Source organism: Aphidius gifuensis, linkage group LG6 (assembly GCF_014905175.1).
Source record: "Aphidius gifuensis isolate YNYX2018 linkage group LG6, ASM1490517v1, whole genome shotgun sequence".
Classification (NCBI taxonomy): domain Eukaryota; kingdom Metazoa; phylum Arthropoda; class Insecta; order Hymenoptera; family Braconidae; genus Aphidius; species Aphidius gifuensis.
The window spans coordinates 2,709,110-2,723,358 of NC_057793.1; the positions used below are offsets into that span (position 1 = coordinate 2,709,110).

Here is a 14,249-nt window from a genome sequence, read left to right on the forward strand (position 1 = left end):
GTTTATATTTTTGGTTGTTTTTTTTGTTGTAAATTATTTAGTATTGTTTATTCAAATATTTTAGTAGAATTTTAGGAAATTTTTTAATTATGTTTTGGAGTTTGAACTACTGTACTTCAAAGATTGATGAATTTGTTTTTAAAAAATGGAAAAATAATTAAAATTAATTTGTTGTAACTTGTGTAGAATAATTTTGATGTAGAAAAAAAATATTAGAATATAACTGGACTGTTCTATCTTTTCAATTTTTGAATAGAAAAAAAGAAAAAAAAAAATCATTTCTATCAGGGAGAGAAGATTTTCCAAGAATTTAATACAAAAGATTTGCAAGATTTTAAAATCTTGTTAGTGCATGGTGAATTTTACTTGCCACTTTCCTTTTTTTTTTCTATTGTCTTTTTTATTTTTTCAATAGAAATCAATAGGGGATAGGAGATTTATTCATTATTTATTTTTCTTTGGGCATTATTTTTTCATGTTAAACAATTTTCAACTTGCAACCCATGGCTATTTTTTTTCAGGGTGCATTTCGTGAACAAGAAAAACACATGTTGCATCTCAAAAATCACATAAAGGTTTTGGCATTCAACTCTGCAACATCTAACGTAGATTTTTTTTTTTTTTTTCAAAGCGTAAAAATATTTGAATTAAAATGAATAATCAACGAAATAATTTATTCCTTACATTATTTGTAATGTGTGCAATATTCGGTAAGTAAAAATTGGTTTTATAAATATTATTAATTTAGTGAAAAAAAAAAATATAAATAAATTATATTTATTTCAGCATGTGCAATCGACGTGTCTGAGTGTAAACCAGCACCAGTAAGATCACTATTCAAAGATGAAAGTGTAGTTGCTAGCGTTCAGCCACATTATGAAGTAAATAGAATTATTGGAAAAGTTCATGTTGAAAAATTATATGACTCAGATGATCTTGTTTACAAAATTATTGGAGGCGATAGAAACGAAATGTTTGCAGTAGATCCAAAAACTGGAGTTATTCGTATCAATAAATCATTCGCTCGTATTAAACCAATGTTATACGATTCATATTGTACATTGATAGTTGAAGGTAGAAGTTCACGTTATTGTGGAACTATAAAAGTCATTGTTTTTGTCGATCCAGATCAATATTGAAAATAATAATATTAATTTCCAATAAATACTGCAAATATCACGTGTCATAAAAATATTTATATAAAATTAGAAAAAAAAATTTGCTTTTAATTTTAATTTTTGTACAGTATTTTGTATTTTAATTATTAATTGTATCAAATTATTATTTCATTTAAATAATTAATTATGTATACAACTGCAAGTTTAAAAAGAAAAAAAAAATTTTTCGTTAATTGTCTTTGAATAATCAACTGTAAAATAATATTGAAAATTTTCTTTAATTATAAAGCAAATAAATATTATCAATCAATGATTTTTTAAATAAAACAAAAAAAAATATAAATAAATAAAATTTTTAGATTTAAAAAACTGTTGTATCGACAATGATCTATATTGGAAATTAATTTTAATTTAGTTTTGATCAACTCATCAGATTGATCTAGAAGTTTTAGTGAGCTGGAAAGAAGAAAAACCACTTAAAATCATATCAAATGTAAAAATTTTTTATTTAATTTTTGCATACAATATTGCTTATTATTGTCTGTAAAATATAATTATTTGTAAATTCATTTATATCTCATTTAAAATAACGATGTTACTGAATAAAAGTGTGCAAAAGTATCAAGAGAATTTTTTTTCCTTTATTTTTAATATTTTTATAAATTGATTTCTAATTATAGCTTTAAAAAAATTAAAAACCAAAGAGTCAGTATAAAGCTCTCAAGCATGGCTAAATGACATCACTGGATTTTATTTTTTTCTTTTTTAATAATATTGGTTTAAACACAGGTAGTTGTAAAAAAAAAATTTAAATATAAAAAAATAAATTAAATAAGTTTTAATTAATTATTATATAAATTTTTGAAATAACAAATTAAACTTGCAGAATATTATTAATATTATTTTGAGTTTTATAATTTATGTATTATATAAATTTAATATTTATTATTATGTTTGTTTAAATTAATATAAAAATGGATATAATCAGATTGCCAAAACGAACCATTAAATTTAAATGTTGATGTTGAATCATCATGGATCCAGGTATCTTGGAATCCACCTCTTGAACCTTGTGGTACTTTTGATGGCTATATCGAATTTCACTTGATGGACCATTTGACAAACTACAATTCAATAATATATGAGGCATCCTAAACAATATTAGGAAGCAATAATTTGTAATTTGGAAAAAATAATATAGGGTAAATTTTTTTTATAATATTCGGAGAAATCGATTCGTTGATAAAAAAAATTATTAAACAATAATAATCAAAATCATTATTACGTCATTTAACTCAATGAAATTTTAAAAAACCTCAGAGAACTTTCCAAACAAATTTTATCTTTTTTTTTTTTTTTTTTATCAATAACTATTACATACAATTTTTTATCAAATGCAATATCCTTTTGAAAAAACAGGTAGTAATAAAATAATAACACTAAAGTCTAAAACCGTAATAAAAATATCTAGATAATAAAAACGACAAAAATGAAAAAAAAAAAAAAAAAAAAACGAAAATTTACAAGACTCAACAACAATAAATTGACGATTAAAAATTTTTTCCTTTTTGTCCGATTATTTTATTTAACAATAGTTATTAATTACTCACTGGATGCGATAGTTGTTTTTTTATTTTTTCTTTTAACTATATATATTTATATGTAGTTGGTGTTTGAAATTTGTCCATAAAAAAAAGTGATGAAAAATATCTTAAACAAATAGCAATATGATAACATATAGCATAACATGTTCACTCTTGATATATCACAAGACTGCGGAAGGTGTAAAGAAAGTGTAAAGACAATGTACTATATGTTCGTGACAAAAAAAAAAAAAAAAAATAAAAAAAGGATTTTTGTTGAGGGTGAAAAAAAAGAACACGCTACAATATATAAAATTCATATAAGATATATATATTATTATATATATTAAATATGCGCATATTTAAAAATGGTAAGCTTTACATGCTAATAAAATATTAACAACGCGATTCGGAAAATAAAAATAAGATATTGCAATATATATAATTCAAATAAAAATATTTTTATATATTAAATATGTGCATATTTAAAAATGGTATAAGCTTTACATGCTAATAAAATATTAACAACGCGATTCGGAAAATAAAAATGAAACAAATGTTCTCGGTAGCTCGCTCACCCCTTCGACAGATGAATTATTAATACAAGCTTCGCATGACAAATAAAAAAAAAAAAAAAACATTGTAGAAATATTATTTTTTTTTGTTCTATTACACGATGGAACTTCATGAAGCAAGTACCTATAAACATAAGAAGTGGAGTAGTGTTACCAAGTATGCACTTGGCTTGTACCGATATTTATATAAAATCTTAGGAATTTGGCCGATGCAAAGTGACAATTTTAAAACAAAATTTCGAGTTTCATTAATTGTTATAATTATGGTATGTATATATTATTTTTCGTATTACAAAATAAATTCAATTATCATATTGAAATTCAGTTATAATCACATTAATGCAAATTAATTTTTACAGTTGCCACAAATATTCAGTTTTACTTATAACTTAATAATTTTTGGAAATTGTTATCTAATTATAGAACTTGTTGATATTTTAAACGTAACAAGCTGTTCTCTTTTAGCGACACTGACGATTATCATTCAACGTATGAAAAAAAAAAAAATGTTATTTATTCTACAATCTGTCATTGATGATTGGCAAAATAATATGATAAATGAAGAGTCTCGTGTTATTATGGAAAAAATTGCTTACTATACAAAAACTGCATTTTTAATACAAATTGGTGGAGTTTGTTTAATTATAATACAACATGTTTTTATTAAACCATTAATAATTATTTGGAATACTGATAAAGATTATAAAAAAATGAAAAAAAGTTTTAGAGTATTGCCAGTTGAACCAGCTTGTTGGACACGAGAAAATATATCGTTTAATTTTTATATTATTTCTTACGTTTATCAATCAATCCAAATGATTTTAATTGCAATTATAATTGCTACTTGTTTCAGTTTTTTTTGTAGCATTGCAATGCATTTGTATGGACAATATATTATACTTTTTAATGATCTTAAAAATATTAATGACATAAATGATAAAACAAAACAAAAAAAATTTCTTTATAAATTTTTAAAACGTCACAATCATTTAATTAAAGTATCAAAATACTTTGAAGAAATTTATAATATAATAACTTTTGTTGATGTTGGCAATATAATTCTAATTACATGTCTTGCAGGTTTTGTAATTCTTCACTATTTTTTTTAGGGCGTCTTGTAAGTTGCACATAATAGGTATATAACACGAGATATTTGGACATAAAATTTCAAATAGTATTTGTTTTTTAATTTTTGATCTACGACCCTTTGTGCCTTGTTAGTTATAGTTCTTCAAAAATAATTATCGCAATAATACTCTCTCTCTTGTTGTCATTTTTCATTGAACAATTTTGTAAAAATAGTAATTCACATTTATTTTTTTTATTATTTTTTATTGATATTTATTAATAATTTTGAAAAAATATATCAACACTCCGTTCACATGAATAAATGACAATTTTTCTAAAAAAGATTGAGTAATTACCTAGAACCACTGTTGAAGCAAAATTTATTTCTTTATGATATTTTTGTGGGTGTTTAATTTGGGTTTTTTAAATCTATATAAGCTACTTAAAAAAAAAATGGGAATTTTTGAAATGGTCAAAGGGGGGTAGGGGGTCGATTTAAGATGTTTTTAATTTTTTTAACTATGATAGAGTTGAGTTATCCTCGTATTTTTTTTTTATTAAATTTTCTATGAATAAAGCTACTCGAGAAAAAAAAATTATAATTTTTGAAATGGTCAAAGGGGGGTAGGAGGTCAATTTTTGATATTTTTAATTTTTTTGTCTATGATGCGGTTGAGCTATCCTCGTAATTTTGATTTTAATAAATTGTCTAGTATCTAAGCTAGTTTAGAAAAAAATATGGGAATTTTTGAAACCGTTGAACTGGGGTAGGGGGTGGATTTTAGTAGTTGTTATTTTTTTGACCACGATGGAGTTGAGCTATCCTCGTAATTTTTTTTTATCAAATTGTTTAAGATGTAAGCTATAGTTCAGACAAAAAAATTTTAATTATTTATTCTATGCAATTTCATATTTACTTGTAGATAAAATAAATTTAAATTTTTTGCTGTAATGTATGTGTATAAAAAAAAATATTTCTAAATAGAATAATTAAGATTATGATTTTTAAATTCAAATGAAACCTTGATAAAACTCTCCTCAAAGCTTTATGAATTAATTCTCGTTTTCTTTATTTTCATGCAAGTATATATTTGCCACGACTTCGAGATTCAAAAAGCGTCGTAGATGAAAAATTAAAAAACATTTACTATTTAGAATTTTATGTCCAATCTCGTGGTATATCTACCATATGCAACTTACGAAACACCCTGTATAGTATATCAATTGAATTATAAAAATTAATGTTTTTTTTTTTTATTTATTATCAAAGGAATTGGATTTTTAATCACAGCCAAGTATAATGATCCAATTGTTACTGGTGGTTTTATCAATATAATAATCATCATGCTTACACGATTGTTTATTTTTTGTTTTGTTGGTGAAAAATTAAGTGGAATAATAAACAGCATAGATATGTTAATTTACTGTGATATTAACTGGCATAAATTAGATACAAGTACCGTCAAATATTTAAGAATCATTATGATGAGAAGTTTGTATCGATACGAATTAACTGCATACCATATCATACCATTAAATTATGAAAGTTTCATTAAAATCATTAAAACAATAAGTTCATACTTTTCAGTACTTAGATTGACGCTCGCTGATGGTAAGCATACAATATTTCATTATTTTTGAACAATAAAAATATAATTTTTAAAAAATCTAAATTTTATTATAATAACAATAACATTAATAATTCATATGTTTTTAATTTTCAGTATGATATTTTAATCTATTCAAGTTAACTTTAAAGATTTAGTCGAAATAATAATAGTAAACTCAATTCTTATGTATACAATATAGTAAAATTTAAAAACATGAAATTTATTATATGTTTTATGAAAAAAATAGAAATTCTTCTATTCTCAGTTTATTATAATTTTATGTTATTCAATTTTAATACAATTGCAAGTTTAAAAAGAAAAAAAAATTTTTTAGTTAATTGTCGTTGAATAAATAACTGTAAAATAATATTAAAAATTTTCTTGAATAAAGCAAGTAAATATTATCAATCAATGATTTTTTAAATAAAATTAAAAAATGCATAAATAAATATTATAAAATTTGTAAATTTAAAAAACTGTTGTATCGACAATGATCTATGTTCGAAATTAATTTTAATTTAGTTTTCATCAACTCATCAAATTGATCTAGATGTTTTAGTGAGCTGGAAAGGTGAAAAATCACTTAAAATTTTATTTATATTTTTAATTCAATTTTTGCATACAATATTGCTTATTATTGTCTGTAAAATATAATTATTTATAAATTCATTTATCTTATTTAAAATAACGATGTTACTGAAAATCAATATTTTTCCTTTATTTTTTAATATTTTTTTTCTTTTTTTCCTTTATTTTTAATATTTTTATAAATTGATTTCTAATTATAGCTTCTAATTATAGCTTTAAAAAAATAAAAAAATAACAGTCAGTATAAAGCTCTCAAAGATGGCTGAATTACATCACTGGATTTTATTTTCTTCTTTTTTAATAATTGGTTTAAATGCAGGTAATTGTAAAAAAACAAATTTAAATATAAAAAAATGAATTAAATAAGTTTAAATTTATTATTATATAAATTCTTAAAATAACAAATTAAACTTGAAGAATATTATTTATTATTTTCAGTTTCATAATTTATGTATAAATTTAATATTTATTTATTAATAAATTTTTAATTTTTAATTTTCATTTGTTTAAATTAATAAAAATTAAATTTCAATATAAATAGATTGCCAAAATGAACCTTCAAATTTAAATGTTGATGTTGAATCATCATGGATCCAGGTATCTTGGAGTCCACCTCTTGAACCTTGTGGTACTTTTGATGGCTATCGAATTTCACTTGATGGACCACTTGATAAACCACTTAATTTTTCATCATTTGATATAGCAGCTACGACAGCTAATAATAATCATTCATGGACATTTAAAGATCTCAAACCAGGAAGAAAATACGTTGTAACAATTGCAACACTTAAAAATAATAAAACTGGTATTGCAGCTTATCAAAGTTTTACTGTTAAGCCACTTCCAGTTGAAGAAATTAAAACATCTATTGATGATAATACTGGATGGCTTATTGTATCTTGGAAAACCAATAATAAAAGTATTCAAAATATGTGTAAATTAACATACCACAAGGTAAATGATATTGACAAAAATAATACTCTTGTAACAAATGGAAATAATGTTACAATCAGAGATCTAATTACTGGAAAAAATTATACAATTATTGTACAATCAATTAGTGATAGTGTTGAGTCAGAAAAATCAATTATTTATCAATTTATTGATCCAGCTAATTTTGTAAATAATCAGGTTGGTTTTCTTTTTTTTTTTGATAAATAAATGTTGTAGATAAAATAAATGTTGATTTTTTTTTAAATTAAATTTTTCTTTTTTAAATTTAAAGCAGTTATTGGCAATTGATAAAATAACAAAGAAAGAAAAATTGATTAAACAAATAAAGGATATTGTAAAAAAAAGTAGAGAACAAATGTCTCAAAAAAAAATTAAATTGATACAAGATATTGATGTTGTTGGTCCACCTCTTAAATATAATTGGACACAAAAAAGTATAGATCAAGGAAAAAGTTCTAGCTGTTCAGATAAATCACGTTTTGAATTTACATTTGCTGAAGAAGAAACAATTAAAACATATAGAAAATGTTACAAAGATAATACAAATCGTGTTATTAAATTGGTAAATAATTGTTACATAATTTTAAATTTACAATTGACATTGATAATAATTTTTTTTTTATTAAGGAGGAGGAGAAACTGTCGGATCAACAATTTTTAGAGCAGAACCATGACATTGCCATGAATATTTTTAATAAAAGCCTGGAATTTATTAAAAATAAATTTACAAATTGTTTTGCAGATGCCAAATTTATACTTGAAAATTTTTATAAATATGAAAATGAAAATTTTAAAAAATGTTTAAACACAACGTCATAAATAAAAATTATTTCAAATAGTTTTTGACACATTTTTAACTGGATAAATAAATAAATTTATTGAATATTATTTATTAACTTTAAATATTTATACAATTTTCAACACTATTTACATGAACAAAAGGAAATAGAAAAATTTATTGCTTAATATTCTTTGTATTTGAAGATAACAAAATATTATTTTTAAATGTAAAAAAAACAGCTAAAAAAACAAATAATAATAGACAAAAAGATAAAAAAAAAAAAAAAATGTAAAATTATAATTTATAAATAATATATTCTAATGAAAAATAAAATTAAAAATTTCTATTTTCAACTAAATAATAATTTAATTAATTAATTATAACTAAAATTGTTTTTCTGATAAGAAAATTAATGAAAAAATATTTTAGTAAATTGTTTGTACTTTTTAATTGAAAAAAAATAAAATATATCTAAAAAAAATTTATGAGTTAATTAAAATTAAAAAATTGAATAATTAAAATTAAAATAAATAATTTTCAATATATAGATCAATTTAATAAATATTTTAAACATGTGTAATATCACTTGCGTCATGATATCAGATGTTATAAAATTAAATTTGTGTAAACAGGTGAAAATAAAAGAAAAAAAAAATTTTTTAAATCAATATTTTACAAGTTGAATAGATTATTATAATAATAAATGACAAAAATATAATTTATTTCACATCCCACTCAACGAAATTTTATATTTAATACTTTTTTTTATCTACTGATAAAAAAAAAAACTCAATGCTATATTCAAGATTCCTGTGGTATATAAAATTGACTACAAAAATTAAAATATTCAGTCTGAAAAAATTACAATAAAGAAACACAAGTCAAGATTTAAATACTTATTCATCAAGACAATCAATAATAATTAAATTTCTAAATTGTAAAAATTATTAAATAATAATGCAGTTTCCTATTTTAATTGTTGGATTATTTTTTTTCATTGGAAGTGGATATGGAAATGATGATTTTCGTAAGTTAACATAGTGTTGAATTTTTTATAAAATATTTAATAATAAATAGACAATAAATTAATATTAAAAAGTTAAATTAAAAAATTTATCGTTAAATTTTTTAAAGCAACCATTGGCTTCTGGTTAATTAATTTTTTACTATAGAAAAAATTATGTCTCCTGAATTTCCAATGTACTCAATTTTTTCCTGTATTGTTTTTGGTATATTTAGGTAAATTTTGGAGTAATCTTTTTTTTTTTTTGGTTTAGCGAAAAAAATTACTGCTAGTTTTAGGTAAATTAATTTATAATTTGTCTAATGTTGAATTGTAAAAAAAATTGTTGGCAATATATTGGACTAGTAATTTTATAGCAGGGTATATTGAAGAATTATTTATATTTAAATTATGATCAAAAATTGTATCCAGCGTTTGGAGCAAATACGTCCAAGCACAGAACGAGGGAGGAGTTTGTAGACCACTCTTGTTCTATGCTAAGAAGTATTTGCCTCAAAGGATGAATTTCATGAGTTTTATTCAATCCAAATATAATTAAATAAACTCAAGCAGATTTTGAAAATGAATACATTCCTGCCTACCAAACAACATCACACAAGCCTAGACTTGAACTAGGGTCCTTAACCACCAGAAGCCCAAGTGCTGGTCTACTCAACAACTGTCTCATTGACATTTTTTATACTACATTATTATCAACACATTTGTTTTTATTTGACATAATAAATTTATTAATCAATTCTCAATTCATCAATAACATATAATATAAAATTATATCCCTCGAAATTTTTTTTTCATCAATCCATTAATTTGCAAATTCATAATTAAATTCATGAGAAATTAAAAATTTTTACTTTAAAAAATACCCTACAATATTGTTAACAAAAAAAAATGATATTAAAAATTTAAATAATAATAATAAATTATTAATAAACTTACTAAAAATTTACAATTTAAAAAATAATATTACAATTATTTGATGTTTAAATTATTTTTTAAAGATAATTTAGTTTTTTGTTTTAAAAAAAAATATAAATTTTAAATTATTATTTAAAAAACTATTTTTTTGCATCCCACTCGACGAAATTCCATATTTAATATTTTTTTTTTTATTTACTGATAAAAATAAATACAATACATTGTAAAAATTATTATTAAAAAAAAAATTATATTTTATTTATTTCAGAAGATGAAAAAATTCATTTTGAAAAATCTTTATACACTGTAAATGATTTATTTGATACAACAAATATAAATGATGTAATTGTCAAAGTGAAAGCAGTATCATCATCATCACCAGTAACATATGAAATAACATCTGGTAATTTAGAAAATTCATTTAGAATAAACAATGAAACTGGTGAAATATTTGTCAATGAATTTATTGATTATTCAAAATTTCAACAATATAATTTAACCGTCACAGCATATGATGATGCTGATAGTGACTACACAACTGTACAAATATTTTTAAAAGAATATTATCCATCATCAGTGACAATTGAAGCAGGAAAAGAATACTACGATTGTCTTGTTCAATTTCAAACGAGTAAAACTAAAAATAAATCTAACGAAACATTCGAAATTATTAATGAAATTCAAAAAGCCATATTTACAATTGATAATCATGGTTGTTTAATATTGAAAGAACCAATTTATCAAGATCCAGAAAGTGGTAAATTATCATGGAATTTACGTATTGTTCATACTGTTCATCACAGTGCTGGTATTTCAACTGAAATGTCATTACTCGAAGTCAATGTAATTGTACCAAATGAAAATGGACCATTCTTATCTAAACAAACAATTTATTGGGATGAAAAACAAAATGCTGGAGTGATAATTAAACTCAGTGCAATTGATTCACAAAGTCCTGGACCTTTTAACTATGAAATTGATAATGATGAAGTTGATGCAAAAACTAAAGAAAGCTTTGATATTGTTGATTATGATGATCTTTATGCAACTGTTACATTTAATCATGCTGAACAATCACAGTATAAAATTCCAATTATCATCACAGACATTGTTGATCCAAGTAGAAGAGGAAAATCATATTTATTCGTTGAAATTAATCAAGTTGAAGACGACCAAGATCATGATGATTTTTGGCTATCAACTGAATAATTTTTTTTACTTTTTTATTTATTATTTTTATTTATATCTTGGATCATTTGTTCACCTCGTGATTTTTTTTTTTTAGATCACTATAAATAAATAAAATAAATTTAGAATTAAATAATGGCTTTTAATTTATTATTTAAAAATCTTTTCCTAATACAAAAATAAATTTTAATCACATGTTTATCAGGTGATATATAAAATATTTAAAAATAACAAAAAATCATTATGAATTTTAGGTCAATAATTTTTATACTTAAATCAGCTTATATCATAGACAAAAGTCTAGCTTTATAATCATTTGAAATAAAAAATAAATCATCAGTCATTTATTGCCACCAACTTGTCATCATAAAAAATATAAAAATGAAAATACACAATTTATTATTGTTATTTTTAATTGTTTCTCTAACATCAGGTAAATTATAATGATCAATAATCAATAAAACAATTATTTTAATATTTAAATAAATTAATTTTAGCAAATGTTGTTCATGAAAAGCCTCAAGTGTTGAACTCAACAACTGCCTTGATTAATTGGACACCACCTGGACATGACTTTACCAGTTTTAAACTTGAGTTAAAACAATTTAAAAATAGTATAAATAATTTTGTATTATCTGAAACATTTGATATTACATATAACGTAAATTCTTATGAGATTAAAAATTTAATTCCTGGTGGCTTGTATTCAATCCAGTTGTTTACACTGAAAAATGATGAAGTAATTTCAAATTGTTTAACACAACAAGTTGTGATAAAACCAAATCCACCAATGGATTTGATTGTCACAAATATTACAACAAAATCAGCATCGATTTTTTATACTCCACCGGCAAGTGGTGTCTTTCATCATTATCGAATCATCATAAATCCACCAGATAATAAAAATAAATCAGTTTTTTATTTTTCACAAACGAATATGACATTTGATAATTTATATGAAGGTACAACATACAGTGTAACAGTCCAAACAGTGACAATAAGAAGTGCAGCATCTAATAAAATGATTATTCAATTTAAAACTTTATCAACATCACCAGTGATTAGAAAGATTGATGTACCAATTGTTTGCGCAAAAGGTTCACCATTTAATATTAAATTTAACAAGTCATCAAATTCAACTAGCTTCATTATGTCATGGGAACCATTGAATTTAGAATATGATTTTGATCACTATGAACTTGTCATTTTTAAATTAGGTTTTTGGCAAAGAAGTGTTATCAATAAACGTGTGGTGTGGTGGGAAGTTAGAGGTCTTAATTTAGATGTTAAATATTATTTTATTTTTAAAACAATAAATCGAGGAATTCAGACATTATTTGTTGATGGATTTGTTACTTTATTTAGTAATTATTTTGTTGTTAATGTTGATGGAAAACAATCTATTTATACTTGAAAAATTAATTAATAATAAATGAATTTTAAAAGAAAAAAATTACGAAAATTATGTTTAATAAATAGAATTAAAAGTATTTAAACATTTTTTTTCTATTTTTTTTTTACACATCTTGTAAATGTAGTTTTTAAATCAATAAAAAAAATTTAATTTTAATTTATTGTTGTTTATTTAAAATCAGCTTTTTTTATAGTTATATAATTTGTTTTTTTAGGTCAATAAAATTTTTTTTTTTTCAACAATAAATCTCAAAGTTTAGAGTCATTATCATTGGATGTCATTAATGACCATCGATATCAAGGTTTTTTTTTTTTTTAATTTATTTCTTCACACAGTTACTGAGGCGTTTGAAAATAAAACCGCAGTAGAGGTCAAGAAGTCATCAATCACCTCTGTTAATGAAAAAAAAAAAAAAAAAAAATTCAATACGAGTAGCCTTGATGTAAATAATAATTTTTTTTTTTTGTTTTTTAATTGATATCTGATAGTACATTACAATGAAGAATTCGAAAAAAATAAAATACATTTGTCAATTATTTTTTCTAGCAACAACAATAACAACAGGTATTAAAAAAAAATAATTATAAAATTTATTATTAAAAATAATATTAACAACAAGATGATAATTTATTTTTCAAGGTATTTCAGCATTGGAACCACCATCTCATCTAGAAGTACAACTTTTAGATTCAACAACAGCCCAAGCTAAATGGAATGTACCAAATCAACAAGAAAAATATTCTGGCTATCAGTTAACACTGGATAAATATGATAATTGTATTTACAAACACATCAAGACTCTTCAAGTATCCAGAGATACAAATACTTTTATTTTTAACGACTTGATTCCTGGAGAAACGTACTGTTTAAAAATTTCTACACTTGGTGCAAGTGAAATGATCAGCGCTGAATATATTTCTCGTTTATTCATGACAACTTCAAGATCATCAGAAAATATTATAACATCATATACATCAGAAAGGACAATTGCAATTATAATTTCCCCGGTAATATCAAGTGGAAAAAATTATTGGATCAATTTATATCCAGCTGATGAAAAAAATCAATCAAGTTTTGTATCAACATCAAATAAAATACGATTTGATGACTTGTTACCAGGAAGAGCATACAATATCTCAGTTAAAATTTATACTGATAATAATGATAATTCAATTTTGTATAAATCTACATTTCAAACGATTCCTCTTGCACCACAAAATATTAAATTTTTTATCAATTCAATGACTGGCTTGGCTAGTATACAATGGGATCATCCAAGTTCATCATGTGACTTTGATTATTATCAAATTAATTTAAATTCTCGTGTTGTTATAATTGATAAAAAAATTAATTTTTATTCATGGAAAATTGATGAGGATTATAATTCATTTTATTTTGATATTCAAACTGTTTCTGGGCAACTTAAAAGTC

The 14,249-nt window shown here is 22.5% G+C and overlaps 2 protein-coding genes across 2 annotated transcripts; both read left to right on the top strand.

Annotated features, from left to right (window-relative positions):
• The first annotated feature begins 6,784 nt into the window (after positions 1-6,784).
• Positions 6,785-8,571, top strand: LOC122858821. The gene is made up of 4 exons (XM_044161991.1): positions 6,785-6,861; positions 7,084-7,673; positions 7,768-8,058; positions 8,124-8,571. Exons 1-4 carry the CDS (start codon positions 6,801-6,803, stop codon positions 8,313-8,315), a joined length of 1,134 nt encoding a protein of 377 aa, XP_044017926.1. The 5' UTR covers positions 6,785-6,800; the 3' UTR covers positions 8,316-8,571.
• A 553-nt stretch (positions 8,572-9,124) lies between these two features.
• On the top strand, positions 9,125-11,532 carry LOC122858822 (DE-cadherin-like). Its single transcript, XM_044161992.1, has 2 exons — positions 9,125-9,304; positions 10,485-11,532. Exons 1-2 carry the CDS (start codon positions 9,235-9,237, stop codon positions 11,423-11,425), a joined length of 1,011 nt encoding a protein of 336 aa, XP_044017927.1. The 5' UTR covers positions 9,125-9,234; the 3' UTR covers positions 11,426-11,532.
• Positions 11,533-14,249: the final 2,717 nt, after the last annotated feature.

Excerpts from the sequence above, each read along its gene's own strand:
- LOC122858821 (XM_044161991.1), top strand. The coding sequence starts at position 6,801 with ATGGCTGAATTACATCACTGGATTTTATTTTCTTCTTTTTTAATAATT. Across the intron at positions 7,674-7,767 it reads CTAATTTTGTAAATAATCAG|CAGTTATTGGCAATTGATAA; the intron begins GTTGGTTTTCTT and ends TTAAATTTAAAG. Across the intron at positions 8,059-8,123 it reads CAAATCGTGTTATTAAATTG|GAGGAGGAGAAACTGTCGGA; the intron begins GTAAATAATTGT and ends TTTTTTATTAAG.
- LOC122858822 (XM_044161992.1), top strand. The coding sequence starts at position 9,235 with ATGCAGTTTCCTATTTTAATTGTTGGATTATTTTTTTTCATTGGAAGT. Across the intron at positions 9,305-10,484 it reads ATATGGAAATGATGATTTTC|AAGATGAAAAAATTCATTTT; the intron begins GTAAGTTAACAT and ends TATTTATTTCAG.